The sequence below is a fragment of the Athene noctua genome, chromosome 17, assembly GCF_965140245.1.
Source record: "Athene noctua chromosome 17, bAthNoc1.hap1.1, whole genome shotgun sequence".
Lineage (NCBI taxonomy): Eukaryota > Metazoa > Chordata > Aves > Strigiformes > Strigidae > Athene > Athene noctua.
This window is the reverse complement of record NC_134053.1, coordinates 1,747,968-1,775,070: the sequence shown is the minus strand read 5'-3', so window position 1 is coordinate 1,775,070 and position 27,103 is coordinate 1,747,968. Positions and strand designations below refer to the sequence as shown.

Here is a 27,103-nt window from a genome sequence, read left to right as displayed (position 1 = left end):
TTCAGGATGAAGAGTGCTTACGGCCTGGTGAAGCAACTGATTTGAGCTTCTTGGAAAAGCTGGAAGAGAAAGTAGGAGATCATGCCCACTTCGTGACGTATGCATTTACACTCTGTATCCTACCACAGAGGAAACTCTTCCCATCTCTTACCCGTGACAGATTACTGGGGAGGGAACAATTTTTGCTTTGTACCAAAGAAAATCAAGCAGCCCATCTGCTGTCTGGTATTGTAATGTGCTATGTGGGCAGAATATGACCTGGGGTATTGGGGAGGGGTTGGGGGGAATCCTGTCTCCTTTAGTTTGAGTCTGGTTTCACCCCACGCTAATTTTAGGGACTAAAGGTTAAATGGCTTTGGCCTGGGGAGGTTAGATGGCTTTGGCCCCCGCTGACTCCAGGGGAAGCTGAAGATACTGCAGAAAGGAGCCTGATGCCCCAGGCTGGGAGGGGCACCTAAGTATTTAAATCCATCTTGATATGTGTGAGCTTTGGGTACAAACAGGGAAGAAACATGCTCCTGCTCAGATCTCCCAGATGAGTGGCATTTTGGTTTAATACTCATTTGTCATGTTCATCTGCCACCAAAATGGAACCCGAAAACATGTTGGCGTTGGGCTGTTCTGGCAGTTCCCAGCAGAAGCCCACTGAAAGGCTTTGACGAGTTGTCAATTCAGAGTCACGCTGCTGAATTGTCACCTTCTACATCTCTGAAGTTCATCACGGCCAAGTGGAAAATTTGTAGCCAACTTCCTTGTCACCACGATGTGCCTTAATACTGTTCTGCCTGATTAAAAGCTTTAAATAGAAGTGCTAGAGTTACTTAAATGGGATCTGTACTTGGTGATAATTTTGGAAGGAAACATTGTAGTAATGTGCTGTTGTGACACACAACTCTGCTGTTAGTGACTGCTTATAAAGCTGAAACTTAAACTGTTAAGTTGCTCTTTTTTTTTGCTTTTGCTTTTCTTTTTTTTTTTTTTTCCTTCCCCTAGGAGTTCTTGCTTTCTAAAATGTTCCTGCTATTCTTGAATTCTTTTGATTCCTCCTTTGTATTTGGGTTCTTGTTCTAGGGAAAAATATCTCAAACAATCCTTCTCCCTGGTTTCACTTTGAAATTGAGGAAGCTGGTGATCTTACTCCCATGTAGGTAATGAGGATGTATTTAAATGAACATTACAGGAGGAAATCTTAATACTTCTAGAAAGGGTGATCATTGCCAAATGGCAGTGGGTAGGTCACAGATATTTTAAGGAGTTTATTTAGCTGACTTCTGTTCTCCAGCACTGAATTTTGCTGTTAGCTGTTCAGAATGGGCAGATAGATGATAATTTGATTATTGCCTGTAGCTGCATAGTCAGAGCCATGTTGATAGAACAGACATTAGACAGACTCCCAGCTCTCCTGCAGCTGCTTTTTGTGCAGGTGACTTGCTACAAGCTGAAAAAGCCCATTTGCTGCATTTTTCTCTTGATGTTTTTGTTTTTTTTTCCCTGCAGTCGCAAGCTTGCAGACCAGAAAACACGGAAATCGATTGACTGGGTGGATTTCCGCCTCCTTCACTATGCAGGAGAAGTCACTTACTGTGCTGTTGGTGAGTGTGGGCAAAGTGCCAGTCTAGAAGTTACCTGAGCTTTTAAGCCGGTGTCGTAGGTCATGACATGAAGATGAATCACAAAATATCTGCCCTCTGGAGGTGCTACCTGAAAATCTCAAACATGCATGCGGTTGTGAATTTTGAGGATATAAATTTTCAGACTTCGTGCTAAAGTGTGTAGCCTCCAAAAAGAATCAAACTTTTTTCTTTTAGGATTTCTGGAGAAGAATAATGATCTCCTGTACAGAAACCTGAAAGAGGTAAGAACAAAAAAGGGAGGCCGTTCTCTTAAGCTACCTTGCTTGAAGCAGAGCTGTTTTGCAGAAGTGTTTAATCTCCGTAGCAAACAAGGGCACGGATTTCTCCTTAGCAGTGTTCTTTAGGGACCTGCAGGTGTGTCCTTCCAGCTGAGCTGCTCAAGTGTAGAAGCATCGCAGCAGGAGCAGCAGGCATGAGAGATAAGGCAGCTTCTCGCTTCCCCCGTTTCAGGTGCTGTGCAACTCGAAAAATGGCATCATTAGAGAATGCTTCTTGCTGTCAGAACTGGACAACAGGAGGAGACCAGAGACTGTGAGTTTCATCTTTAGTCTCAACTTGCAACCACAAACTCAACTTCCCAAATCTTGATTGAACCGCTGATCCAGTCTTTAGTCCTGAATGCAGTGGATTTTTTTTATTTTATTTTTTTTTTGGCTGGTGTTACACCCCTGCTAGCTTCCTGGTAGTTGAACAGTGACGTTGCTGAGACAGCAGCTAGCAAAGTGACGTACCTTAATGCTGTAATTAATGAATCCTTCTAAAACGAGCCCTGTGCCTAGCATCCAACAGTAGTTAGTTTCCGAAGGGCTACCTTGCGTGTCCGGCTGTCTGGCAGGAGTTCAAACCTTCCAGCACAGCACTCTGTCCGGGTAAGTTATGGCTCACTGTGCTCCAAAAGCCTTGTGGTACTAATGCCTTTGTCAGCGTTTTACTTACAGTTTAAAGGTGGGTGCACAGGGAATGAGTTCTGCAGTGATGAGTTCCAAAGCTAAGAAAGTTCTTTCAATGTCATCTTAGGTTGCAACCCAGTTCAAAAACAGTCTGATGAGTCTTATAGAAATCCTGATGTCCAAGGAGCCTTCTTACGTCCGATGCATTAAACCAAATGAGAACAAGGAGCCTGGTAAGGCTTTGGGCTTAAGACACAGTTGAGATAAAGGAATGAAGCGAGGGAAACTTTAGCTTGTAGCTACATACAGCACATGTATATGTTATATATACACACAAAGCATATATACATGTAAAAATCTTAGTTAAGCTAGCAGTAAAGTCATCATCACCTTGGGTAACTGCGGATTTGACTCCTTCTTTATTTGTCCCAATACACACACAAGTGAGTGTGCTTCCACAGGCTGTTTACCAGTGAATGTGTGTTCTTCCTACAGGGAAGTTTGATGATTATCTGATCCGACACCAGGTGAAATACCTGGGACTGATGGAGCACTTGCGGGTGAGACGAGCCGGCTTCGCGTATCGGCGGAAATATGAACTTTTCTTGCAAAGGTAAATGGAACTGTTTTGCCCTCTAGCCAGGTAAACTTGCCCTCCCACGAGGGCTTCAGAGCAAGGTTTGTTTAAATGTCAAAGTCCCAGTGACAGGAGATGTGGAGGTGTCAGCAGATACTCTTCTGCGTCAGAGATAACCTCTGTATGTGTCTCTTGTCTCTATCCATTTTGATCTGCTTTGGCATCTTTTGCCTTGAATAAAGCAGAGGGATTGGCAGGGGGTGGGGGTGGAGAGTCTCAGGAAGGGATTCCTCAAATATCAAGTTATTTGTGTTGATGTCTTGCTGATGTTTCAGGTATAAATCCCTCTGTCCAGCTACCTGGCCCCACTGGCATGGGCCAGCGGCTGAGGGGGTGGAGAGGCTCATCAAGCATATCGGTTACAAGCCTGAGGAGTACAAATTAGGAAGGTAAATTTCTTTTCTCTGGCTGTGATCTCTGCTGCTCAGGTGCAGGGTGTTTGCCATGTTCAATCCTCTGTCCTGTCTGTGACCACAAACCCTGTGGCCCTTCCCGGAGAGCTGCAAGATGTAGTGGGGTGAACAGATCCTTCTTCCTTGACCACATGAACTGGGCAGACCCTGACGGCTTTTGGGTAGTGGCTTCCTTAAAACAGGCCAAAGTAACCTCAGCCCACAGGTATAAAGTGCACAGCAGCCAGGAGACAGATGAAAAAAGCCCAGATGCATAAATTTTCTCTTTTTTTTTTCCCCTTCCTGTTTCTGTGGAAGCTCGATCCAGCTGAGTTTCTTCCATCCCTGGGTTAGGGGAGATGGGTTGCCTTGCTTCAGTTCCAGGTCTCCCTGCTTGCTTGGGCAGCCAGAGGCAACTTGCCTGGCTTAGGCCTGGGTTCTTTTCTTAACTGCCTTTTGCAGCCACTCCTGAACCACAACCTTGTCCTCCCTGCTAAGGCACAGGGCAAGGCAGGGCTCTCTACTGCCACCTTCAACCTGTGGCTGTCAGAATCCGTGGGTTATTGTCCAGGATAGTAGCTAAGACAAGGAAACCTGTTTCCCCTGGGTTTCAGCTGCTTATCCTGAGCTCCACACCTCCTGGGGAAACATATGAAGAGTGGTTATGGAAGAAGATGTGGCTCGTTAGCAGTACAGCTGGTTGGAGGACTCTGAGCCTGGTTAGGGCAGCTGAAACAATGGCTCACTAGGAATAAGCTGTTCATTTCTCTTTTTTTTTCAGAACTAAAATATTCATTCGGTTCCCAAAGACTCTGTTTGCTACTGAGGATGCATTTGAATTCAGAAAGCACCTGTTAGGTATGGTTCCAGTTCCCTTTATCTGTGTATAGACTAAGAAGCAGAGCCTGGGTGAACTGTGTTTCTGGGCTCCAGGTTCATGCAGCCAAAGCACCGTGGTGAGAGCAGAGCCCCCTGGTCTGCAAAGCTCTGGAGAGCCCAAGGAAAAACTCAGTAATCTTGTCCCAGGGTGGGGAGAAATCACCAGCTCTATTGCTTGAGTTCTGGATATATTATCTCCTTGAGAGCTCCAGCAACTGGTGATCAGTGTCTAGATGCACCTTTGCCCTGGGATTGGGATCCCATCTGTCTCCTCCTGGTGTTACCTGTTTGTACCTGCTTGAACTGCATGGAGCTGCATTTACCTACAGGCTGCTTCTGGTCCTGGCAGTGTTTTGGCACCTTTGTACCTCAAAACCCTCCTGTGCCTCAGCCCGCGGTGTGAGTGCTGGGAGCACAGCTTCTGAATGCTGGGATCCTCTGGATACGAGCAATGTCTCTGCTTTTTTTTTTTTTTTTGCCAGTTTCAAGACTACAGGCCAAATATAAAGGATGCCTTGGAAAGAGGGAGTACCAGAAGAAGAGAGAAGCAGGTAGGAGCTGTGGAACTGAGGACTGTCTCCTCGAGGCTGTGCTTTCCAGTAGGAGTTGTTGTTTTGGGAGGTTCCTCTGGCTTGCATCAGCACTAGCGTGGCCAGCAGGGACAGGGAAGGGATCTGAGCCCTGTGCTTGGCACTGGTGAGGCCACCCCTCACCCCAAAAAGGCCATTGAATGACTCGAGCGTGGCCAGAGAAGGGCAACGGAGCTGGGGCAGGGTCTGGAGCACAGGTCTGCTGGGGAGCGGCTGGGGGAACTGGGGGGGTTCAGTCTGGAGCAGAGGAGGCTGAGGGGAGACCTCCTGGCCCTCTGCAACTCCCTGCCAGGAGGGGGCAGAGAGGGGGGATGAGTCTCTGGAGCCAAGGCCCCAGCGCCAGGCCCCGAGGGAATGGCCTCAAGCTGCCCAGGGCAGGGTCAGGCTGGCTCTGAGGAAGGATTTCTGTGCAGAAGGGGCTGTTGGGTGTTGGAATGGGCTGCCCAGGGCAGGGGGGAGTCCCCGGGATCCCTGGGGGGGTTGAAGAGTCGGGCTGAGCCAGCGCTGAGGGATCTGGGGGAGTTGGGAACGGTCAGGGGGAGGGTCATGGTGGGGCTGGAGGAGCTTCAGGGGCTTTTCCAGCCCAGATGATTCTGGGATTCTGTCCCGAATCCATATTGCTGCAGATAGCAGCTTCCCTGCAGGGATGTGGGTGATGGCTGTGTGAAAAGCATTCCCAGGGGGCTGTTTAGCACCTCACCCCATTGCTGCCACCCAAACATCACCTGTGGGAGCTGCTCTGTGCAGCGGCAGCACCCTCTGCTGCACACGTGGGGATGTTCTGGGGTACTGAGGAGTTACTCAGCTGGGAGGGAGCAAACCCTCTCCCCACGGTGGACAGGCTGATGAATAATGCTGCAGGCTCAGGGGCCTTTGCTGTGTACACTACATTGTTGATGAGGTGATGTTGAGCTCTACAGTGCAGGTAGTGCTGGATCAACCAGTCACGACAGAGAAGAAAATGTTCTCAGCTTCATCCTGTACAGATCAGCTGATGGAAGAGCTGCCAAAGAGCTGGTTATAATTTCTGTTATGTGGCTGTAAAGGATAGGATGGCACAGGACCTCTGATACTAATACAAGGACCTGATTAATTCTTGCAGCTATCAAGCTGGAGGCTTGTTGGCGAGGAGCACTGGCACGGAAGGAGGCCAAGAAGAGGACGTGGGCCGTTGAGATAATCAGGAAGTAATTAACACTGCGTGGTGGTCGTGGGGAGGGTTGTGGGTCCCAGCCTGGTGATGGTCTCTGCACAGTGAGTCAAAACCATCTCCTTCACGCCTGTTTTTAAGCTGTCATGGCAGTTAGGAGGCCCGTTGCCAGGTGGGGTTGTTCAGAAACACCTGTCACCTCTTCAGGAATTCTCTGACTTGCACCAATTCTTGTTGCTCTGCTGGTTTGTACTGGTAGAAGGGATCTCCAAACCGATCCTTCGTGTGCCTGCCTGATCTCTTCATAGATGCTCCTCCATCTCCCCTCCCTTAAACCCAGCTCCTGAATACTGTGCCACAAGTAGTGCTGATCCTCCTTCCAAAGCACTGTATTTTGGTCAACGAAACTTGAAAAAAAAAAGGTAATGTTTGGAATATTATAAAAACTTCAGACTTCCATGGCTGTACCACAGGTGACAGTGCACCTGAGTTAATGTCGGTGAGCCTGTTGTGTGTCTTCTGTGACTTGCCTTTGCATTTCTGTTGATTTCTGAAGGTAACATGTAAGTTCTGGTTTGGATGTGTTCTGCAGATTCATAAATGGCTTCATCAATCGGAAGAAACCCCTTTGCCCAGAGAACATTGAATTTGTGAAGCTTGTGCAGTACAAATACTTCATGAAGCTCAGAGACCACGTTCCAAAAAACGTCTTGGATAAGAGCTGGCTTCAACCTCCTTCCATCCTGGAAGAGGTGAGGGTGGCTGCAGGCTTCTGTTCCGTGGTCACCTGCGTGCGCAGCTCGTGGAGGGAAGAGCAGTGATCTCTGGCTGGTTTCTCCTCTGTTTGGGCACGATGGCAGAGCCTCTGGAAAACCTTGAGATCCTCTGCGTGAGCAGGAGGGTGGGAGTGGGAGGAACGGTGCTTTTGCTGAAGTTTCCAAGGGAAAGGAGGGAGCTCGGTGCTTTTGTTTTAAACAATAGAAAGATGTACTGACAGAAAAATGAGCCTGTTAAAAACAAAATGAATCCCACCATGTTTTAAGCTTGTGGCACAGACAGACCTGGAGCTTTTCATCTCGTCTGGGCTTTGGCAGGACAGGTAACCTCGGTGCTACTGCACAGCTCTAATGGCTTCCAGCAGCATCTCAGTCAGAAACAGCCGCTGGCATTTGTTATGGCCCCTCTGGTCCTGCCCGTAGCCATCTCACTCCTGTGCTGGCTGTGGCCAGTGCTCGGTGGGCCGGGGAAGTTGAGAGCTCAGACCGAAGGCCAGGGGAGGAGCAGCGCTAAGGCTACGACCCGTGCAGTGCCACAGCCTCCTCGGGGGTGGCACCGGGGGGGTTTGCTGCTTGTGGTGACGCTAGTGAGGACTCGGCCTTGGTGTTCTGCATCCTCCAGCTGCTGCTGGGCATTAACCCTCCTTGGTTACCTTTGATTAACAAAGCTCTTTGGTAGGTGGGTCTGTGGGCTGGGGGAGCTCAAAGGGAGTTGTGACTAGATGTTAAAAACAGCTTGCACCAGGCAGGTGTTTGGTAGGGCTGCAGCAGGAGCTGTTTGCACAACTTCACTACTTTTTTTTTTTTTCTTCTTTTTTAATGTAGACATCTGAGATGCTGCATAAAATCTGCATTAGGAACCTAGTAAGGAAATACTGCCGAGGTGTTCCTGCTGAGAGGAAAGTGCAGGTATCTAGTAGGTGGAATACGTGTGAGTTACAACATGTTGTGATCTCTGCTCTCTGAACTGTCTGAAATGCAGCTCCACCTCCTGACAGACCACTGCTCCTCTGGCTGAGCAGATTCCTGAGCCTGGAGTCAGGTGTTTGTTTCAGTGGCCTGTGTCACAGGCAGTGCAGTTCTACAGACACATGGCTCTTAATCTTACGGCACTAAAACTGCCCTTTGTATCATTAGAAAAGATCCATAAATAAGAAAAATCTGTAGGGCTGTTTAGTCTCCACTACCCCTTTATTTGATGTAATACAGGAATAACCTAAAGATGCTGGAAGAAATGCAGCGTGAGTCGGGTAGATCCCGCATGAGTGAGAGGATGATGCTGTGTGCGGTACCTGTGTTGTACCTGCTGGTATTGCTGATGGAGAAACTCCAAGAGGGTAAAAGCTGCTCCTTCTCAAAACAGTTACAGCAAAAAGTGGTAGCAAGTGCTGTTTTCAGAGGGAAGAAGGAGGGCTACCTGCAGAGCATAACCCAGCCTTTCATGGACACCCGGCTAAGTGAGTACACAACAAACCCCTGAACTGAAGGACCCAGCCACGTGCTCCTTGCTCAGGAAAATTCTGTTTGATGAAACAGATTATTTCTAAGAGAAATTCCCATCTGACAGAAGCAGCATCACCTGCTGTGTTTGGGCCCTACCACTTGAATTCCCTCGCCCCGTCATGTCTAGTGGCACTAAACGTGGCGATCCATCTGCCAGACTCAGTTCTCAAACTCGGGGTGGCACCTGGAGCCCCTCCTGGGACAGAGAAAAAAAAAAAAAAAACAAACAAAATCCCCTGTGGGCTGGGGCAGGACCCACCCTCGCTGTGCTGGATGGAGCGGGGAGGCTGGGTGGGGATCAGCTGTGGGGATCCCATCCAAAGGCCTGGAGCTGCTGGGAAGGAGAGGTGTGAATTTGGGGAATCTGTGTAGCTGGTGTTAAGCATGTAAAGGTGTGAGGAGAAAGCTCTAGCAGTGTCCTGGCGGGGCAAGAATCACTGGAGTGGGTTTAGGAGTAGCTGGAAGTGAACACGCTCAGTCTCGAGAGTGCCGAGGGGACAAGGACGAGACAGTTAACGCAGCTCTCTGGTGTTTTGCTGGTGGGAGTCTGTCGCCTACACTCAGTTTATTTTTCTGCTTTGCTCCTCAGAAGAGAACGATATAAACCCCAAAGTACTGCAGCTCATCCAAGGTGAGAAGATCAAGGTAAGGGAAGCGCAGGCGGAGCTCAGCAGCCCTGGAACCGGCTGAGCCCGGTGCTGGGCTCCACGTGGGCTGGGGGGGGCCGTGATGCCCCGAGGCTGCCTTGCAGCTGGGCAGCATAGCAAGTATTGCCTCGCTTTTAAATTGGAAACAGGTCTTAAAATGCACCTGGACAAAAATTCCTTTTAATAAATGCTTAAAAAGCATCACTGACCCTGTTTTGGGCTCTAAGGGGCCGGAGAAGCGCAGGTGTGTGCACTGCACTTCCCCTGCTTACAGCATAGAGGGCACAGGTAAACCATCTGTCTCCAAGCGTGATTCTGCCATCTCTCAATTTCCTCGTGCAAAGGAACCGGATGGTTCCAAGCAGAGGTGGTCTGCGGGGTGCTTGGGGTCTGCGGGGTGCTGCTCCCAGCGCAGGGCCCCGCGGCAGGGAGAGACGCTGATACCACCTCGTTGTTTTCAGTATGTGACCCCCGTGATAAAATATGACAGGAATGGGTTCAAACCGCGAGACCGACTACTTGTTCTGACCCAGTCCTCGGCCTATGTGGTGGAAATGGCCAAGATCAAGCAGAAAATAGACTACGCCACCCTGAAAGGTAATGGTGGAGCTGGGGGACTCCCCTTCCTGCCAGAGACCCTGGCGGGGGAAAGATGAACTTGGTCTGTCAGAGATATTTGAAGCAATGATCCACCTGAGAACGCTTTTTCCTGAGGGATGGATAAAGGGTCTGTGTGTCAGCGTGCAGTTCCCTGAAGTATAAATTCTGAGTAAGAGGATGCAGTTCTTTGAAATGCTTAAATGCAGGAGAATGCCACTTTCTGCTGACAGAGGGGGGAGAGAGGGGGAAAAAAAAAAAACCCAAACAAAACTTTCCTACCATTTTGTAGGTATCTTAATCCTGCCATTGTCTGAACTACAGGGGTAGAATATATACTTTCTCCTCCCTCCCTTACTAAAAGAAAGGTATCGTGGACAGGTATGGAGCAAACAACTAACACGCTGTGATTAAATAACCCCTGTTGGGAATGTGTTATGGACACGTGGATGACAGCCACAGTGATCTTCAGCAGGATTAATTCTTCAAAACGGTCGCTTTGTTACATTTTGCCCTAAGTGAGGGGCTGTGCTTTCTCCCACTGGGTACAGTCCAGAGCCCCCCATCCTGAACCAGACTCCCTCCTGTAACCTGGGCTGGAGTCGCTGCCCCCGCGGGAACAGCACCCTGGTGCTGGGAGGGTGATGGTGGTGCTGTGGGACTCCCTCTGGTAGTTTTTCCTCTAATTTTTTGATTTCTGTCGAAGGTATTTCCACCAGTAACCTGAGTGATGGGATTGTAGTCATTCATGTTCCCGAGGACAACAAACAGAAGGTAGAAAACTGTGATGTAGCTACTGGGGGCTTGTGGTTAGAAGCTTGTGGCTGACACTTCTAGTATCTTCCTATGAAATACTGGGTTACACAATTACTGATGGCTAATAATTCTGTCATCAGCTAGACCTTTGCATTCTTGCTTTCACTTTCCTTTTTTTTTTTTTTTTTTTTTTTAGAACCACAGTTGCTCTGAATCATAAATAGTCCCCGGAAGGGGACCAGACCTGTATGTGACCTGTAGTAATTGCTGTGTTGCTTCTGCACAGCCATCACTACTCGGGCATTAGAAAGGAGTTTCTCTGAATGCACGACTGCTTACCTGCTGGGGCAGTGCTAGATTTTATGCCTTTTTCTTTCTTTGTTTGTTTCTTTGTTTCAGGGAGATGCAATCCTTCAGTGTGAGCATGTCTTCGAGACGGTCACTAAACTCTGCATGCTGGCCAATAAGCAAAACCTCGTGAAAGTTGTGCAGGGAAGGTAAGGCAGGAAGCTGGATGGGTACTGTTGTGCAGGCTGTATTTTATGGAAGAACCTGCTGCAAAAACTTCTAGGCCTGGCCAACTTAGATCAAAACTATTAACATCACCCCGGCAGAGGGTGCCCCGAGGTGATGAGGTCTGCTGCAGTAGCACGGTGGTTTTCATGGTTTCCTTCTGTAGGGAACAAGATGGGGCTGCACTGGAACAAGAAAATACAATAAAAATCACGACACCCTCTTCCCCACGCTACCAAAGCTTCCACGGTGCTTGGGCTTGCACCTTGCAAACGTGCTGCTCTGCTCCAAGAGCTGCCCATCACCCATCTGCCTAAAAACTTGTTTATAGGGGACTTGTGCTCTAAAACCACTTTTTTTTTACAGGCTTGATGTGACCTGGTGGTGGGTTTAGTGGTTTCACAAGGGATCTCATTAACGCCAGCTCTGAGGAAACCTGCTGGGCTGAGCCTGCGGGTCACTTTGGGATAAAGGCTCCTCTCCCTAAAAGCCTGAGAGGCCCTGAAATGCGATTGCTGAGCACAAGAACCGCCTCAGTCACGCCACCGAGCTAATGGCAGGTGGATGCAGTCTGTCTCTCAAATCTCTACGTGAATTGGAAGTGGCATATGAAACCTGTACTTCTGCCCCAGCTTTTCTCTCTGGCCTTTGCATTTCAATTGTAATTAGATTCTGTGTGTTCAGTGGTTTTCTCCAGGTCAGATCTGCTTATCTTCCAGTGCTTAATTGCACCAGGAAAATTCGGATGCCTGGACCGGGCAGGCATGCTCTATTCATCAAACCCTTCTGGGTTGTGTGGTATAATGCAATTGCGGAGGAAATTTACCTAAGCTGGAGGGCTCTGATCTTCTAAACTAACGAGATTTGCCGAGGGAACAGAAATAAAGGGGGCTTAGAGTAAAGCCTCTTGCGAGGAGAGCACCTAACGAGTAACCGTGTGTTTGCAGCCTTCAGTTTCGCATTGGCTCTGGGAAGGAAGGGACGATGGTGTTCACCGTCGGGCAGGAGCCTCAGGTCTTCAAAGCCAAAAATGGACAATTAACGGTGGTAAGGCCTCATCCAAGCGCCGGGGATATGACTTGTGCTGTCTCCTTTTGCTCAACCCCTGCGGAGAGCAACAGCCGAGTTCTTGCGAGGCCTTTTGTGTGAGCTCAGGACTCGATTGCTCTTAGGGAGCAGGGGGGGGCACGACGTAACTGCCCCGTCGGTACCCACCTCTGTGAGATAACGCCCGGCGCTGATCAGTGCTGCGGTGGGGGCTGCAGCTGCGTGCCCTGCCTGGGGATTCACTGCTCTCAGGCTCGTGGGGGGAGAGGGAGCAAGGCCCTCTCCTGGCAGAGTCACTCAGCCTGAGCCCGAGTCCAACCTGCAGCTGCAAAATGAGGGCTGGGGTGGTGACGTTTGTCACCTCCTGTTGCCTCCCTCAACCAGGTTATTTCTGAAATCGGTTGGGGAGTGGAGGGAAAGCAGTTCTGTCAGCCTGGCAAAAGGAGGGAGGAACGAGGGAAGATAATGGGGGGGCTTCGCTGCTTCAAACCAACTGTTGGGCAGAAACGACCCAACCTCTTCCCACAGCCAGGACACCTCCGGGACTATCACTTGGACTCGGTTTAACAATTCCTTCCTTTTCTCATCCCAGGTGTCAACCCAGGCAAAGTCTTGATGAGAAACAGTTCCTGTTCCTGGTCCCTGTCTGGGCCTGGAACAGAAAGGAGCCTGCAGGATGAGACCAGCACTCACATCTCCCCTGGAATCTTTGATGCCATAGGGCTGCTGTGATTTGAGAGTTTGCTTGCATCTTTTAGGCTCTTTTTTTTTTTTTTTAATAGTTTAAAACTATTCGACTGTAGCTAAATAAATTCCATTATGATGCTGTAACATTCCAGTGAGCACAGATGCTCATCACACTGTCACAGGGAAATGTTTAAACCAAAAGTTGCAGTTCCACACCTAAAATGTCTGCCTCTGTGTGCTTGGTAAAGCTGGGAGCTCTGACCAGTTAGGAAGGATTAAGATACAGCTGGTAAAACCATTTTTTTTGCTCTACCAGCTCCCCAGAACTGCCTCAAGCACAGACCAGGTCTGAAAACACCTTTTCTCTCAGGCAGATGGGAGGGATGGTTAAATGTGCAGTAGGGCTGGGGCTGGTGTTCTTGTGACGCAGAAAGCTGCTTGTTGATTCTGACACGGGGGAAAGATCTTTGCTTTTAGCGTAACACTGTCCTGGTTCTCCCTGCACAGCAGCTCCACACGGTGCAGTGGAAGCAAAACCATAAATGAGGGAAGGGCTGCCTTGGAAAAACCTTCACCTCCAGCCCTGGGAACGGGCTGCTGCCTCCTCCCTGGAAGCTGCAGCTGCACAGCCCCTCACCGTGAGGCAGGCCTGGGGAGCTCCAGCTCGGGTTAGGCTGAACCTCCAGCCTGCGGAGTCTCGACTTGCTGCCCTGAAATCTGGGGCTCTGCAGGGCCCTGAGAGCTGGAGATCAAATTGAGGCTGACGTCTGATATTTCTTCCTGAAAGTTCCTTCCAGCTCCATGGACCCGGAGGACAGCACCTTTCAAACGAGTAATAAAGTGACTCACATGTAAATATGAAATATCTTCTAATTTATTGTGTTATATTTTAAAAAAAAAAAGTAGTACATATTGCAAACAACCATACACAGAAATCCAGCTTAAGCTTTTTTTTGTGCATAAGTACAAAGTGGGAGGGAATGATTGTACAGAACAGAAGAATCTGCTGCTACTGCCTTAAGCCTGAAAGGTCCTGCCCCCCCTTTGCTGGAGCTCGGAGCCTTCCCCAGGGGTGGGGGGGGATCCACATCCCCCCGTGTAAATACAGGTGCAGCTGCTCTGGGGCTACAGCTCCACGGACAAAGTGGGGGGGTGAAGGCCCCGACCACGAGCTTGTGGCAGCTCCTGGGCAGCCCAAACCGTGCTCCACACTGCGGATTTTAGTCCAGCTTCTCAGTGTTGTGCTGATGGGCCAAATCCTGCAAGTGAGCTCTTAGCTCCGTCAGTGTCAGTTGGGGGGTGCTGGGGAGTCAAAGCCACCCCCTCTGTGCTCCCCATTACCAGGTGCCAGTCCCAGGGCACCCACAGGGCTGCCCAGGACCCAGGAGAGGCAAAACCAGTTCCCGGAGCTGGGAGTGTTTGTGCAAGGGCCTTGCCAAAGCCGCTCCCCGCCCCGGGAAGGGCCGTTGGCCCAGGACAGCAGCGCGTCCAACGCCGGCACGGCGAGGTTCACTCAGGTGTGTAAGGGCAGAGTCTGCCCCTAAACGCAGGAACAAAACTGAAACCTCCTCCCACCCTCCCGCTGCGCCTTACCAAACCGATGGCTCTATAAACCGCTGTACGAAGAGTCAAAACAACCAGTCACTGGTTTTTTTAAGACCTACATTTGCAAAACCTGAAAGAGGAAACGTCGGAAGCCAGTTACAAATCTATTTACAGAGAAGTTAATGCCAGCGCTGCGCTGTCAGGGGCTTTGCTGCTGTCACCCCCCGCCCCCAGCACAGACCCCTCCGAGGGCTCAGAATGCCACAACCAGCCCCAAAACCTGCCTGTGAAGGTCAAAGTCCAGAGGGCTGGAGCACACGGAGGCTTTTCCTGCTGCTCCCTGGTTAGCACGGAAGGACGGGAGGGAGAGACGCTGGGTCCTTCACCACAGCAACCTGCACTCTGGACTTCACAAACCCGAAGCGTGTTGCGAGCACGTGGAAAGGCAGCTTAAACTACAAGCCCGGAACTGTCAGGATGTCACTGAAGCTGCTGAACTACAGGGTAAGGGTTCACTGTTGAGCTCTTAGTAGCTGAAGAAGAAAGAGTAGAGGAGATGGGTACCACCAGCCCATCTGCCACAGACAGCAGCTGCCTGTAACTCAAAAAAGTCTTTGGCTACTAGAAAGATGACCTCAGCCTAACTTTGAAATCATTACAGCTTTACTTGATGATCCACAATTGTACCACTGAGCACTTCATGCTTTATTTTAGTGTCTACAGACAAGCTAAACATCATCTAGGGGTGTAACTGCTGCACGAAATAGAAGCGTTGGAGTAACGGAGCTGGTGATGTTGGCAACACCTTTGGTTTTTAAACTGTTCCGGTGAACAGCCCTGAGGCAGGAGTCGGAGTCCTCGCAGCGGGCAGCTGGGCAAAAGCAAACACCCACCTCGCTGAGGAACAGGCGCACGGAGCTGCTGCTCTGGACGGGAGGCCAGGCCCTAAGGCCAGCGCTAGACAGCCCAGATGAAGGGCCAAAAAAAAGCTCCAGACTAGGCCACAGTCCTCTGGGCCCTGCCAAGGTGCCGGCCCGAGCGCGAGTTTAAGACTTGCTCCATGGGGCTTCTCTCCCCGTCAGGGTTTGTTACATGAACCGTTACAGCCGGGGCTCTGCTCGTTACCACCGAGTAACACCCGATCTCCCACTGCAACTGTTACTTGACTCCACAATAGGCAACAAGAGATGAGGAGGTAGATAAAATATTCATAATAGAAAAGTACGCGTAGAAAACTAAACCACGGAGCTCTCCTCTACACAACACTTCAGCTCTGCCCTTCCACACACAGCTGCCATTTCTGAAAAGACTTGGAACACGCTCAGGATGAAGCTGAACAAGGAGTAACTGCTGCTGGGCCCCCGTCTACTCCTCCTCCCCGCGGTACTCGTGCTGCCCTCGCTCAGAGCAAGACGATGCTCCTGGATCAGTTACAGAATGACCCGGGGCCGCGGGGGGCGGTGGAACCGGCAGCGAGTAGCGCTCTACCTGTAGTAGAGAACGTGCAGCTTACTGACCCCATGGAAATAAACTCCCCAGCTGAGACCCAGCGTCAGGCAGAAGCACACAACGGTACCAACACCACCCTAAGAACAGCAATTCCATACAATTTGCTCCCGACCCTGCTTTTGGAGAAATTTTAACATCCTCCAGCCTTGAGCTGCACTGGGTGGGGCTCCAACACCCAGGACCACAGAAGCTCCACTGAACCCCTCGAGGAGCTGGAGGGAGCCACAACCAGCCGAGCTCAAGCAGCTCCAGGGCTCCCTCTGCCCCCCAGCGCTGCAGGAATCGAGCCAAGACGTGTCATTTGTCCTTTGGGGAGTCACCCCCGAGCTACCAGCCCCCTCGCCCCCACGCCCAGGAGGAGACAGGGCCCACGAGTGCCCGGAGGGAAGAGCTACGGCTGACCGACCTTTGTTTGTTCTTGTTTTGTTTTTAAAGTGCAGAATAATTACTAAATCCAAAGGAAGCCAGCCCTCTTCCTCTCTAGCCCCAAAATAGCAAAGACGAGTGCTAAAAATTCAGGGCATTTCTCCCGATGCTCAATAGGTCCTTACAGTGTCTATCACATGCCCAGCAACCTTATTTATTCTTGTCCTAGAACTACTGCATTTAAATACCCCAAATAATCTAGTTTGTTACAAAACATAATTTACAGACTTTGCTGAACAGAAGTTAAACCGCCTGGTCCTCCGCTGCAGGGGACGGGTCAGAGGCAGGGCAGCCCCCTCCGGGCAGAGCTGCGCAGTCTGGGGCTGGCCCTGGGCTCACTGGTGCAGGTGGGCCCTGTCATCCGGGCGTTTGATGTGAATCCTTCGCACGCGCTCGATGCGCTCCCGCTCCTCGTCCTCCTCCAAGTGATGGGAGCGACCAGCTGCCCCTCCCGTGGCTTCCAAGAGCGCGTTGTCGGGGCCCCTCCCGTCCTGGGACTCGTAGAGCAGAATGTTCAGTGTCTCCTCGTAAATGCGGGCCTCTGGGAACTCCACCTGCCCCCCGGGAAAGAGAAGGTCACGCTCACCCACTGCCGGTCACCGCAGGCACCGGGTTACCTCATTTTTAATTCCCAGTATCTTTCCGGTTTTAAAATTTCTGAATTGCACCCTAACCACAGAAATCCCTCCTAGCACAATCATTTCAATTCTATTATTTGCTTTCAGCTTTTGACACTCAGCAACCAGGGTGGGTTGGTTGGTTGGGTTTGGTTTTTTTTCAGAACTGGCCAGCCCACAGGGGCAGCTTCAGACAGATTTCTCCTGGGAAAAGTAAAAAGGCCCAGGGAAGGGATGTCACTGCTCACCAGGATGTGTCTGGACACAGGGGCATAAACCAAACTTGGTTAAATGTGTGTTTGTCTGAAGATAAAGAACTGGACTAGACTTGCAATACGGAACATCCCAACTGCCCTACAGGAGCTGCCCCCGCCCTGACAGACCCCCAGGATGAGCCCCACTGCGCTGCTCCCCCTCTGAAGGCCGTTGATTACTCTACAGAGAAGCTAAACAATGAGAGGAGTGTTCAAAGGGGAGCAGATGTCAGGGTGCCGGCCTGAGAGCAGCCGGGCCCCTTGCTGGAAGCACTGGGGGTTTACTCGTACCTTTGTCTGTTTTTTCTCAGTAGCATAAACAATGGAAGTGCAGCAGACTTCAGCAATCTTCCGCCCCTGCCCGTAAAAAGACCAGCAGCAGATCTCATCTCCAATCACGTCTTTTATAAAGAGCACCCTCCCGTTAAACCGCAGGGACAGCTTGTCGAACAGCTCGATGTTCTTCAGCATGTTGTCGTCGGAGTTGCTGCGGGAGGTGAAGGAGCAGGGTCAGGCCAGGGCAGCAGCCGTCAGGCGGGGACGGCGGCGCACGGGGCAGGAGGGGCGGTCGGGCAGCAGTTCCCAGCCCACACGCCCGTTTCCTGACTTACTGCATCGTTACCAAGCCGGTATCCAGGACTGCAGCGGGTAACTCATTTTGACTAGTACAAGCAGGAAAACCTGCTGCTGAGGAAGCAGTAACACACCAGCAGTACAGGGAATAACACTGTCCGAGGCCACTTCACAGAATCCCAGAATCATCCGGGTTGGAAAAGCCCCTGAAGCTCCTCCAGCCCCACCATGACCCTCCCCCTGACCGTTCCCAACTCCCCCAGATCCCTCAGCGCTGGCTCAGCCCGACTCTTCAACCCCCCCAGGGATCCCGGGGACTCCCCCCTGCCCTGGGCAGCCCATTCCAACGCCCAACAGCCCCTTCTGCACAGAAATCCTTCCTCAGAGCCAGCCTGACCCTGCCCTGGGCAGCTTGAGGCCATTCCCTCGGGGCCTGGCGCTGGGGCCTTGGCTCCAGAGACTCATCCCCCCTCTCTGCCCCCTCCTGGCAGGGAGTTGCAGAGGGCCAGGAGGTCTCCCCTCAGCCTCCTCTGCTCCAGACTGAACCCCCCCAGTTCCCCCAGCCGCTCCCCAGCAGACCTGTGCTCCGGACCCTGCACCATTTTGTTTGTGTACAAAATTCTATCACCCAAATAAAACCAGTCCTAAGCTCAAGCTCAGCACCAGCTGGATGGGAACAGCATTATGTCATGAAACACCTACAGACATAAGGAAAGGGGGACAAGGTCCCAGACTTGATGATTTTACCACTTATTGAGAACAGCACGCCACGGAAGGCTGCCGGTATTCAGCCAATGTGCCGCAGCCCCCAGGGAGGGCAGGTCAGCAGCTGGGCAGGAGCCTCTGCCAGCTGCACCTCAGCGTTAGAGGAGCTCCTCTGGCACAGAACCAGCCCACGCTTAGCCTGCCACTGATGACAGCAGGCTCCCTTTGGACTCAGGTTTGAAATTAATTGGGAAAAAACTGAGCGCACGCCAGCACCAATCTGTCATTGGTTCTGAGTGAAGAAAAAGCAAATGCTTAACATGGATTTTAGTCTATGAAAACCTTCAAAGAAGTCCAGCTGAAGTCATTTACCTGGTGTAGGAATACTTGTTGTTGCTTCTGTTATATAGCAGCTTCACTGCTGGCTGTAAAACACAAACCACAGGTCAGGGACAGGAAGAGCAGTAAGGGCTGGAGGCCCAGCCCAGCGCAGACCCCTCAGCAGAGAAGCTGCGACCTGACACGACACCATCGGGCCCAAGCCTGGTGGGATTTTGTTGTTGTTGCTACAAAACTGTCCCAGACAGGTTGGCAGCGGGGCTGCAATCCCTTCCGACCCCTTCTGTGACTCGACCACCCTCTATCCTCACCCGCCCTCTGCCTTTTTGCCAAGGTTAATTGTTGTCACCAGCATCCTCCCCTCTCCCTGCCACGGCGAGCAGGCTTCCAGGAACAGGAGATTCACTGACTCACCTTGGCTAAAGAAAGCACCTGTCGTTAATAACCAGAGCAGAGAAATAAACTTAAGATCTAACAGTCCTGAGGATCTGCTCGGTCAGCCTGCTGCTGCCTATGTGCTGGTTTAATACCTTAAATGGAGAAACACACAGCCAGGCCCAGCCTGAGCAACATTTGACTTTGAATTCAGAAGAAACGTTTAGTCTGCTGGAGGTTTTCAGGGCTTTGCAGCTCAACAGTTGAAGCGTAAGCCCGTTGATGAAAACTAAAGACCATTTTCTACAGAATACCTGGGCCAAGGTCCCAGGCAAGCCCAGGGCCACAGGCCAGCACCCTCCCACCCCACAGCCCGGCCTCTCTCACCTTGTTAGAAGTGGCTATAAGTTTTTGCTCCTCTTTGGAAGACGTGATGACTGGTACCTTGCAGAAAGGTTCATACGCATCTTTGTTCTGCTGAAACAAGAATCAAAGAGCAGTGGAATGTAAATAGGCCTTAGGGCACCCTCTGAGCAGGCAGGGCCTGCACACCCCGTGCTGAAGAGCTCAGCGTGCTGTTGGTCCCTGCTGGTCCGTGCTCATTTCTGCTCTCTACGACTCTGCAAACGCAGGGACTCGATGGCACGGGCCAATTTAAACCGTGGGACTGGAATGTGGCTTCCCTCGGTGAGGGCACCAGCAACGGTGGCTTCAAACCTAAGGTGAGCACCGCGGAGGAAAACAAAGACTCGCAGCAGCCTGTGGCCACAAGAAGCTGCTCTGGTGTGGCCCAAGGACCTACCCCATTCTGGCTGATGCTGGAACAATTAACTTTTGTCACAGAGCTTGCGCTGATGACGGATCATTTCACCAGGTGAGATCCTGACAGGAGCAGAGGACACTGCAGAGGAGCCAGGCTCCTGCTCCTCACACACTCCCCGGAGTCAGCAGAGGGAAGCGAGCAACTGCTCACGTTGAGAACAAGTCGGTACGTTTTTCTGGATGTGACCAGGCTCCAGCAGATCAGTCACACGAAACATTTCCATTTCATCCCAGCCTCAAAAAATGCACCAAGTGGAGAAGACCAGCAGAAAAATCTTGCTCTGCCCAGATGCTCTTTCCCACCCAGAGCAGCCTCCTCAGAGTAACCCGAGTCCTCCTTAGCTCCGCGACCTACCTGCAAGGCTGCCTGGCACTCGTCCACCAGCCCCTGCACCAGGTAGTACTTCGCTTCCGCCAACAACTCTTCGATCTCCCTGCGGCTCTCGGGGAGCGGCACAGCCCCGTCCCGCAGGTAGTTCAGTATTGTCCCAAAATGTTTTCCACAGCGGTCGATCAGGATCCAGCCTAGGGACAGAAGCAGACCACAGTGCAGGAGAAGCAAACGTGGCAAAAGGCCTTGACACCCGCCTGGGACTGCTGTACCGAGCAGGCTCCTGCCAAGAGAGGCTAACTCCAGTTCCTTGCCTGAGCTGGCGAGCAGAGGGGCAGAAAGCACAGAGAATTTACTGCTCCTCCTGTGTTTCAAGCACAGAGTTAGTGGGAGTAAGGTAGAAAACCCACCTGCTCCTCACAGTTCCCCAGTAACAAATGATTAAGTGAAACAGAGGAACGACTCCTTCCCATTCTCAAACCAACCAGCCCTGTTCTCCCTCTACTCCCCAAGCCCTGACAAATTTTTATCTTGCCCGCTCTCTTAGGGCCCTGTTACATACATGTGGGGCTGTTTCTTCCAGAAGCCGACTAAAACCAACCAGACTTGACCCTGTAAAGGTTGTGGCACCCGAACACAACGCGGGGACCCACTGTGACCCAGGAGATGCACAAAAAGGCCGTCAGGGGAAAGGCAGCACAGACTCAGCAGCGTCACAGCAAATTGTTTCAGTCTCTATATTCCCCAACTGCATTAATGTGGTAGAACAAAGCAGTTATTAGCACAATGCCTCAAACTGCTGAAAGACGTGACACGGCAGCAGAACGTAACGCACGGCCCCTGCCCCGGAGCTCCCCAGCACCGCTCTGTACTGACACCGGTGTGAAGGAAAGAAAACAGAGCTACAGCCACGATGCTTCCCAGCTAGCTGGCGGTCAGAGCCTCTGCACCGCACCTCTCGCTGCCCGTCTGTTGCCTGGATCAGGCTGGACCCTGAGAAATGTTAGGCAACGTCGAGGCTCGGGTTTCCATAAACGAACAGATGGCCACTCTCACGGGCTGCGGCTCAGGAATGCAGCGAGGAAACGCTTGTGGGGAAGGAGTCATATTTTGGACAAATAAGGAAAGTAGGTTAAAGCAGACCCTGTATGTTCTGCATGAATGGAATTACTAGTAAAGTCTGAACATTTGGTTTAATTTGGAAAGTGAACACAGCCCTTTCATGCTGTTGTGTGGAAAACTGAGAGAGTCTCCGGCAGTTTACTATCAGGCTTTCCATCTCCCTCGTTACCCTGCTGTCTGCAGAAAACACAACGTGAGCTCGCTGTTGTAATTTTACAGACTGTAATAACAAACTGGAAACCTGGAGGCAGAAGAAATCAAGTAACAAAAGCCTGATCCAGGCTAATGAATACAGTAAAGCCATCCACCCAGGGCAGAAAAAGGCCCATTTGTCACTGCGGAGGTACTAAAGCCAAATCTCCCGTTTTAAAGAGACGAGGGAGCCCAAGACAGCGTAGGAAGGACACCCATACCCCACAAAGGCAGGTGCTGACAGAGTTTATTAAGAGTACACCAACACGTAGGGAGGGAAAGAGCAGAACTGTGATCCCCAAACCTCACTGTTATCACCTCCACTATGGTTCCCTCCGCAGGCTGTAAAAATCTGCTGCAACTTGATGGCGAAACCGAACCAGAATTACTCATTTTCATGGCGGGGGATGAGCGAATATTTCGAACAGCATTGCAAAATACAAGCGGCTGCTAAAACAGCTTTCGAAAAACCTTCGAAACAGCCAAGTGTGGAGGCAAAGCGAGATGACTCACAGGAAAACGACCCTCCTGCCACTCTCACAGCTGTGCAGAGCCTAAGAAGTGGGTTTCAGCTACAGTCTTTTAAAGCTGTTTTTTAATTGCAGTGTTACAAAAATGTCCTGTGATCCATTTACTGAGGTAGCAATACATAATCCATGAGCTGTAGGTACACACATTAGACTTTCAGGAAATTAATCTTTTGTTTTACAAGAAGTCTCAGGGACGGCATCCAAACGCTCAAACTAATCCAGACCATGTTTTCTGACCAAGCCTTGACAGATGAAAGAGGAGCCTGACACCAAAGACTGCCTGATGCTCAACAGTCTCTCTAGCAGCTGAACAAAACCACACATCTCGATCAGCTGGTTAACAGCAGTGGGGAGTGAGGGGGGGGGGGGGGGGAAAGAAAAAAAATATCATACTGCAGAGAAGAAAATTGGAAACAGATGGATGCACCTGGAAAACGCACATCCTTCTAGCTGCTCATTACCATAAAAATATAAATTTCCAAATACGCTGATTTGCTACAGTTCATGAACAGTTTCTAAGGGGAAAATAATCATCTGCCACCCACGGCCAGAGAACTCCAGTCCTTTCTCCTACGGCCCAGCCAGCAGCGTGCTGTAATTGTTGAGTTTTGAGAAAGAGCTGGGGAGATGGTGCTGGGGTCAGAAGAATGCATCGAAACAAAGAGGAGGACCCCTCGTGACACATTCCACAGACTGTTTAAAAACTTCACTCTTTCCAGTTTTTCTGCAAGTCTGGCTTCTTTTCCTAAGGAACATTTTGGTTTGTGCCAGATTTTGGGTGTGACCAATTAGCAGTATTTTGAAGAATTTCAGATAAAAAGAGTTTCCTTTAACAGCTATAATGCTATTGTCCCAGTTTCCAGCACCACGCCGGGCAAGGGGAGATAAAGCAAGAACTCCTGCGATGGGAGTGTCTCGGTTACAACCTACAGGAAGTATCAAATTCCTACTGAAACACAAACCAGCTAAATGGAACAATCCCACACAGACACTGTGGGATTCACAGCAAAATAAACTGGCGGTTCTATGTCTCAAGCATGATATTTTAGCAGATTAAATGCCAGTTACCCTCCTGTTAGCAGTAATATTGGCAGCTGCTCTCCCGCACACCGTCCCTGCGCGGGCTCAGGGCCTGGGGAAGGCGAGGTGCCAGCCCCGGAGGAAGTGCTCAGACCACGCCAGGCTGGGCTTCCAAAATTAATTTGGAATTTCCAACCCGTTTCCAAACTGAAGGACTTGGGAAGTCTCAAATTACCCAATTCTGTGAAACACGGGAGGGAGGGGTGGGAGGATACCACTGGAGCTGTCTGGGGAGAGGTCTTCCATGAACTGCTGCACAGCCTTTCCACTGGAACACCCCCCCAGTCTTCCCAGTAAGGGTGCTGATGCCCATTTGACAGGTTTTCTTTTTCAATCTGACCCACAGGCTGGCTTTTTTATGCCACTTGCACAGACCCCAGAGACCCTTTGATCTGGAGCCCGCAGTGCCAATGTTGGGAGGGCTGACACTTGCAAAAGGCACGGGGTAACACCTCAAACAATGCAGCTTTTTACCCCCCAGCTTAAATAGAAGGACTCCTGGCTAAAACAGAAATAGTCAGATAATTAGGTTGTATTTTTTACAATTTTTTCCTCCAAATCCACTTACTCCTGTCTCAAGAAAGCTTATCCCAAAAGCCCTACTAAATCCCTCACTTGTTCCACATGACCTCTAAATGCAGACTGCTCTAAAGCACTCAAAACTCAGTCCAATTCATCTGATACTACATTTTCTATGCTTTCAACAAGCTCAAACAAAAATTTCAAGTGATTAACTAGTCACAAGAAAGGTGTTTTGAACCCTCAGGCTCAGTGATGCAGTACCTATAGTTAAAGTTAAGGTATCCAAGGCCATAAACACAGTTATGGGCAAAATGTCAGCGCACAAATAGAAAGCTGCACTTCCAGTTCATCTCAGTGACACTCCCACAATACGAGAATGCTGATATAAAACTGTGCTACCAGTTGCAATTATCACAAACGCATTTTAGCTATATTATTAATTTAAAAATCTTTTATAGGATCTCATAAAATCAACATTATCCAGTAAGAAAGTAAAGTATTTGAGTACTGCTCCCTTAGAAAACTGTAGTTTGACATACTGCACGTTCCTTCCTTCCAGACACAACGTGGAGAGACCCACTCGCTAGCTCTCTCCTTTTTCTGTCAGTAATACTATGGCAAATTTTCTAAAAATGGTACAACTGGTTCTGTTTTAGCGAATCCAACATCAATACTTTCACAAGAGACCAGTTTCATTTAAAAAAAAAATAAAAATCAGCTTTTAGCTCATAAATCCCCTGCGACGTTGAGAGCGAATTTTAGACTTTTATTTGAGGTAAGGAAACAAGATGAGGGAACGGCCTTCTGAGCTTCAAAGTAAATATGCAAGTCCTGACTCATAGTTTCTTAATCACCATCCCCACCATTTTCCATATGCTTAAGAGTGTGAGTATTTCAAAAGAAAAAAGACAGCCTGGGCTATCTGGGCCTGCCAGGAGCCTCAGGACCTCCTACTGCCTTTCTCTTGGTCAGACAGCTACCCCAGCCACACGTGCCCTCTGTTCCACACCTTTTCTCACTTGTGTCAGCTACGAGTTTTAACAGAAATATTTGGGCCTGCAATTAGATGTTCCTTTCTGTTCCCTAACAGTTTTCTCCAGCTCCTTCCGAGTTATTTTCACCGAAGAGGAGGCGCGAGGGAGCAGCCCCTTACCTTCGCTGTCGGTCAGGACTTCCATTCGGCCACTGAACATGGCCTTGAGCATGGTGTCCTGCTTGGTCAGGGTCTGCATGGTGGTGTAGTAGAGGGCACCACCAATGTTCAGTTTGACGTACTTGGAGCTCGGACTCGTCCCTTTGAAGGAGGTCGTGCGAGTCGCAGCCGCCGGCACTGCTGAGCTCACCACACTTTCTCCCGACATCTCTTCCTGCGAGCGAGGAGTTACCAGTTAGACCCGCAGCTCCGCTGCGTGACACCCAACTTCGTGTCACCATCAGTTATTTTATACAGAAACAGCCACAGATGTGCTGGGCATTATCAGCCTCGGCTCCTCTCTGCCTCACTGTAAAGTTCTCAAATGTTTTAGGTGTTTGTCTTCTGACAGTGATGTAAATCAACCAGAGAACATAAATCAACTCAGCCAGGGCAGAACGCTGCGAAAGCTGAGCAGCACTTCACGCTGCAAAAGCCAGTGCTTTCCCACAAAAACTGCACTCATTTCTTTCACAACTTCTAAAGCTTAAGCTCTTACTTCATCGACACTCTGGTATGTAATTGGGCAATTCCCAATACACAGAGCTTGAGCAGATGATTCCTGTGTGTTAAAACGCAGACCAGCTACAGATTTTCTTGAGGCTTTTTCTCTTCAAAGCACACACAAGCTTCCCGCTCCCTCCCCTGCCCTCCTACATTTCTCAGCAGCGTCCAACCTCCCCCCCTACCTCTGCCCGCAGCCCCCAAAGTGGACGCCAGCCCGCTAACGAGGTCACAGGCTGTAACAGGAACACGTTAGCTCAGCACCCTAAATGCCCCGAGAGCCGCTAACGATAAATCCTTAATCAAGCTGCGTCTCTGTGGTCAACTGCTTTGCCTCACAACGTGACAGGATGGGATGATTAAACCCCGCCATCTCAGTGGGTCTGACAGCTTCCAGAGCACGCGGGCTGACTGCCGTACTGAATGAGGTTTGTTCCGCTGTCGTGAAAAGCAGAACTATGGGATGGCAAATCTGAACGGAGCTGTAGTTTCACAAGGTGAGGAAGCGGGATGGGCAGAGGTGGCCGCGGGGGACCGTTCCCTCTGCCACGGAGCCTGCCCAGGGCTCTCTGGTGTGCAAAAGCCCCAGCCCCACGCTCCGGGGCTGAACAGCCGCAGCGCTCGGTCGGGAACCACACCCGGGGACCCTGAGCGGGATCCTGCGCTGCAGGGAACAGCCCAGCACCCTGCAGGGCACAGCCCAGCACCCTGCCACCCACGAGGCACAGACCCCCAGGCCTGCCCTCCCCAAACCACGCCGGCCTCTGGCCAAGGGCCAGCCAAGGGGGGAAGCCCACCCTCCCCTCCCGCATGAAGACCAGACCGCGGGCACTCCTGGGGGAGCCGGATCCCACCCAGGACCCCTGTACCTGCTCCTCGGAGGCCGGCTGATCCCCCACACCCCACAACCTCCCTCCTTTTCCCCACCACCCCACCCCTGGCGACTGAGACCACCCAAAGCCCGCACTGCGCCCACCCCCCGCGCGCCCCACCCTGAGGGCCGGATCCCCAAACCCCCCTCCGCTTCCCGGCGGCTGCAGCCGCACCCGCGCACCCCGACCGCGGCTGACCAGCCTCCCCCCGACGCACGCACCCCGCAGACCCCCCGCCCCGCGGCCCGGAGCCCCCCGGCCCCCCCGCGCCGCCTCACCATGAACGGCGCAGCGCAGCCCCACGGACCGAGCGAGCGGGAGCGCCGGGGCGGGGGGAACTTCCGCCCTTCTGACGTCACTTCCGCCACCGCCCGGGTGCACCCGCCAAACCCTTCCGGTGTCCCGCCCGGCCTCCCCGGGCGCTGCCGCCTCTCTGGCTGGGCCTGGCCCGGCTAGGCTTGACTCAGCTAGGCTCAGCCTACCCGGCAGAGCGAGCCCTAGAGCCGGCTGCCCTTTTCGGGCCGGGCCGAGCCGGCGGGCGGAACGGCAGCGGCAGTGCGGGTTGCCGGCCGGACCCGGAGCGCGGACGCGGGGTACGAGGCGGGGGCTGCCGGGCAACGGGGCTGCGGGCCTCGGCGGGCGGTGCTGGGCCCGGCCCCGCGCTGCCCTGCCTCCGCCGGCGGTGTAGGCCATGGCGGGCGAGGGTGAGGGCCCGGCGGGCTGTGGGGGGCGGCTGTGGGGCCTGAGGGGGGGGTGCGGGGTCGGTGCTTGGGCCCCGGGGGGGGGGCTCTGGGGTTCGAGGGCTCTGGGACGGGCCCGTGGGGTCTCGTGGTGAAGTGGGGGGGCGTGGGGGTCCCGAGGTGAGTCCTGCCCCGGCTCTGGTGAATTAGGGAAC

The 27,103-nt window shown here is 51.5% G+C and overlaps 3 protein-coding genes across 23 annotated transcripts in view; 2 read left to right on the top strand and 1 right to left on the bottom strand.

Annotated features, from left to right (window-relative positions):
* The window catches only part of MYO1H (myosin IH), a 57,945-nt gene extending 44,384 nt beyond the window's left edge, over window positions 1–13,561 (top strand). For 11 of the 13 annotated variants that reach the window (XM_074920764.1, XM_074920763.1, XM_074920761.1 and 8 more), the window contains 20 exons: window positions 6–71; window positions 1,072–1,148; window positions 1,498–1,592; window positions 1,809–1,855; window positions 2,085–2,165; window positions 2,652–2,757; window positions 3,020–3,137; window positions 3,437–3,550; window positions 4,335–4,411; window positions 4,915–4,983; window positions 6,125–6,209; window positions 6,765–6,924; window positions 7,774–7,857; window positions 8,312–8,405; window positions 9,041–9,096; window positions 9,560–9,695; window positions 10,402–10,469; window positions 10,851–10,948; window positions 11,912–12,011; window positions 12,604–13,561. In XM_074920764.1, the coding sequence (XP_074776865.1) occupies window positions 6–71; window positions 1,072–1,148; window positions 1,498–1,592; window positions 1,809–1,855; window positions 2,085–2,165; window positions 2,652–2,757; window positions 3,020–3,137; window positions 3,437–3,550; window positions 4,335–4,411; window positions 4,915–4,983; window positions 6,125–6,209; window positions 6,765–6,924; window positions 7,774–7,857; window positions 8,312–8,405; window positions 9,041–9,096; window positions 9,560–9,695; window positions 10,402–10,469; window positions 10,851–10,948; window positions 11,912–12,011; window positions 12,604–12,627 (1,755 nt within the window). In that variant the 3' untranslated portion in view covers window positions 12,628–13,561. Of the gene's footprint in view, window positions 1–5; window positions 98–1,071; window positions 1,149–1,497; window positions 1,593–1,808; window positions 1,856–2,084; window positions 2,166–2,651; window positions 2,758–3,019; window positions 3,138–3,436; window positions 3,551–4,334; window positions 4,412–4,914; window positions 4,984–6,124; window positions 6,210–6,764; window positions 6,925–7,773; window positions 7,858–8,311; window positions 8,406–9,040; window positions 9,097–9,559; window positions 9,696–10,401; window positions 10,470–10,850; window positions 10,949–11,911; window positions 12,012–12,603 lie in introns of those variants that run through there. The other 2 variants (XM_074920770.1, XM_074920771.1) reach the window with 2 other exon arrangements.
* On the bottom strand, window positions 13,557–26,579 carry KCTD10 (potassium channel tetramerization domain containing 10). 3 transcript variants are annotated; one of them, XM_074920772.1, is made up of 7 exons: window positions 26,487–26,579; window positions 24,794–25,007; window positions 20,219–20,388; window positions 19,429–19,518; window positions 18,700–18,752; window positions 17,341–17,536; window positions 13,557–16,732 (listed from the first exon to the last, which is right to left on the bottom strand). In XM_074920772.1, exons 1-7 carry the CDS (start codon window positions 26,487–26,489, stop codon window positions 16,514–16,516), a joined length of 945 nt encoding a protein of 314 aa, XP_074776873.1. In that variant the 5' UTR covers window positions 26,490–26,579; the 3' UTR covers window positions 13,557–16,513. The 3 variants fall into 3 exon arrangements, with proteins under 3 accessions (XP_074776873.1, XP_074776874.1, XP_074776875.1); XM_074920773.1 differs by having other exon boundaries at window positions 19,429–19,515; window positions 26,487–26,578; XM_074920774.1 differs by lacking the exon at window positions 26,487–26,579 and adding an exon at window positions 25,522–25,630.
* UBE3B (ubiquitin protein ligase E3B) overlaps window positions 25,706–27,103 on the top strand; it is a 24,613-nt gene continuing 23,215 nt past the window's right edge. The window contains exon 1 of one of the 7 annotated variants that reach the window (XM_074920751.1): window positions 25,706–25,833. The gene's annotated coding sequence lies outside the window, so the exon portion shown is untranslated. Of the gene's footprint in view, window positions 25,834–26,797; window positions 26,913–27,103 lie in introns of those variants that run through there. The other 6 variants (XM_074920754.1, XM_074920753.1, XM_074920755.1 and 3 more) reach the window with 6 other exon arrangements.

What these genes read in the sequence shown, in the direction of transcription:
- KCTD10 (XM_074920772.1), bottom strand. An exon ending in AGTCCTGACCGACAGCGAAG is followed by an intron (nt 20,389 to 24,793) that starts GTAAGGGGCTGC and finishes TTCTGTCCCTAG; the next exon opens with GCTGGATCCTGATCGACCGC. An exon ending in CTGAGAAAAAACAGACAAAG is followed by an intron (nt 16,733 to 17,340) that starts GTACGAGTAAAC and finishes CCCGGGGGGCAG; the next exon opens with GTGGAGTTCCCAGAGGCCCG.